Source organism: Octopus bimaculoides, chromosome 4 (assembly GCF_001194135.2).
Source record: "Octopus bimaculoides isolate UCB-OBI-ISO-001 chromosome 4, ASM119413v2, whole genome shotgun sequence".
Lineage (NCBI taxonomy): Eukaryota > Metazoa > Mollusca > Cephalopoda > Octopoda > Octopodidae > Octopus > Octopus bimaculoides.
The window spans coordinates 141,129,705-141,131,109 of NC_068984.1; the positions used below are offsets into that span (position 1 = coordinate 141,129,705).

General features: G+C 35.2%; 1 protein-coding gene across 1 annotated transcript in view; it reads left to right on the forward strand.

Moving 5' to 3' along the window:
- Window positions 1-1,405, forward strand: part of LOC106882861 (cilia- and flagella- associated protein 210) — a 48,926-nt gene that overhangs the window by 1,658 nt on the left and 45,863 nt on the right. Inside the window, exon 3 of the mRNA XM_014933663.2 lies at window positions 788-993. Within this exon, the coding sequence (XP_014789149.2) occupies window positions 788-993 (206 nt within the window). The remainder of the gene's footprint in view (window positions 1-787; window positions 994-1,405) is intronic.

A 1,405-nucleotide genomic window follows, 5' to 3' on the forward strand; every position in this document is an offset into this window, starting at 1 on the left:
TACAATGTGTGTGTGTTGTTTATCATTATAGTGCTAGTTATGGCAAGTAACCAGTTAGAAAAAGCTACCAACGGTTTTCTACCGGCTGTAGCAACTGGCAATATTGACGTCTCCTCAGACATGCTGACCGTTTTTGTGAATATACAGTCCTAAGTGACATAACATTATCCGGGAGTGAAGGAAGAGTTTCCTCCAATGATAATAATTTAGCTGTGGCCGAAGGTGGATATGTGTACCTATGAAATTATGGGCCAAAATAAACAACTGTAACTAATCCACCTATTGAGTCTTTTACGTCTTTTACGTCTTATGTTATTTCAATATTACTAAAAACATAAGGAGGTGAGCCGGCAGAATCGTTAGCACGCCGGTAAAAATGTTTGGCGGCATTCCGTCTTTACGTTCTTAGTTCAAATGCTTCTGCAGTCAATTTTGCTTTTCATCCTTTTGGGGTCGATACCAGTTGAACACTGGGATCTATATCCTCGACTTACTCCCTCCCCCAAATCGCTGGCGTTGTGCCAAAATTTGAAATCAGTATTACTAAAAACATTTATCATATATGTATTTGCGTGTGTGAATGTGGGGCAGGGCATTCAAAACTCTATGAATGTTGGTCTCGTACCCGTAATTCATGAAGATTAATTCAGTCACTTGGATGGCCGTTTCCTACATAAAGAATAAATTTTGTCTTGAATTGGTAAATGTTGGCGATTTGTCGGTTCCTTTCTTGCTGAACCAGTCCACATGCTCCTATTTATTTCCTAGTTTTTGTTTTTGATTCCAGCGAGGTTTTCAGTTTTCTGAAACTCTGAGAGAGAGAGAAGAACAAATAAAAATGAAGAATTTACAGAAGGAAACTGCAAGACTGCGGGCGGAGATGAGTTACAAGGAATTAATGAAAGAGAATGAAGAGATGGAAAAGATGGAACAGAAGAAGCAAGATAATAGAAAGAAGGCCGTGATGGAGCAGATTGAAAATCTTAAAGCCAAGTAAGACATACGCACAATTTCTGTGTTGGGTCCCTAACAACTACTTTACAGGCATTTATAGTTTTCTACATAGAAGTACATGTATTTATTTATGTATGTATGAATGTATGTATGTATGTATGTATGTATGTATGTATGTATGAATGTATGTATGAATGTATGTATGAATGTATGTATGTATGTATGAATGTATGTATGAATGTATGTATGTATGTATGAATGTATGTATGTATGTATGTATGAATGTATGTATGTATGTATGAATGTATGTATGTATGTATGAATGTATGTATGAATGTATGAATGTATGTATGTATGTATGAATGTATATATGTATGTATGTATGAATGTATGTATGTATGAATGTATGTATGAATGTATGTATGTATGTATGAATGTATGTATGTATGTA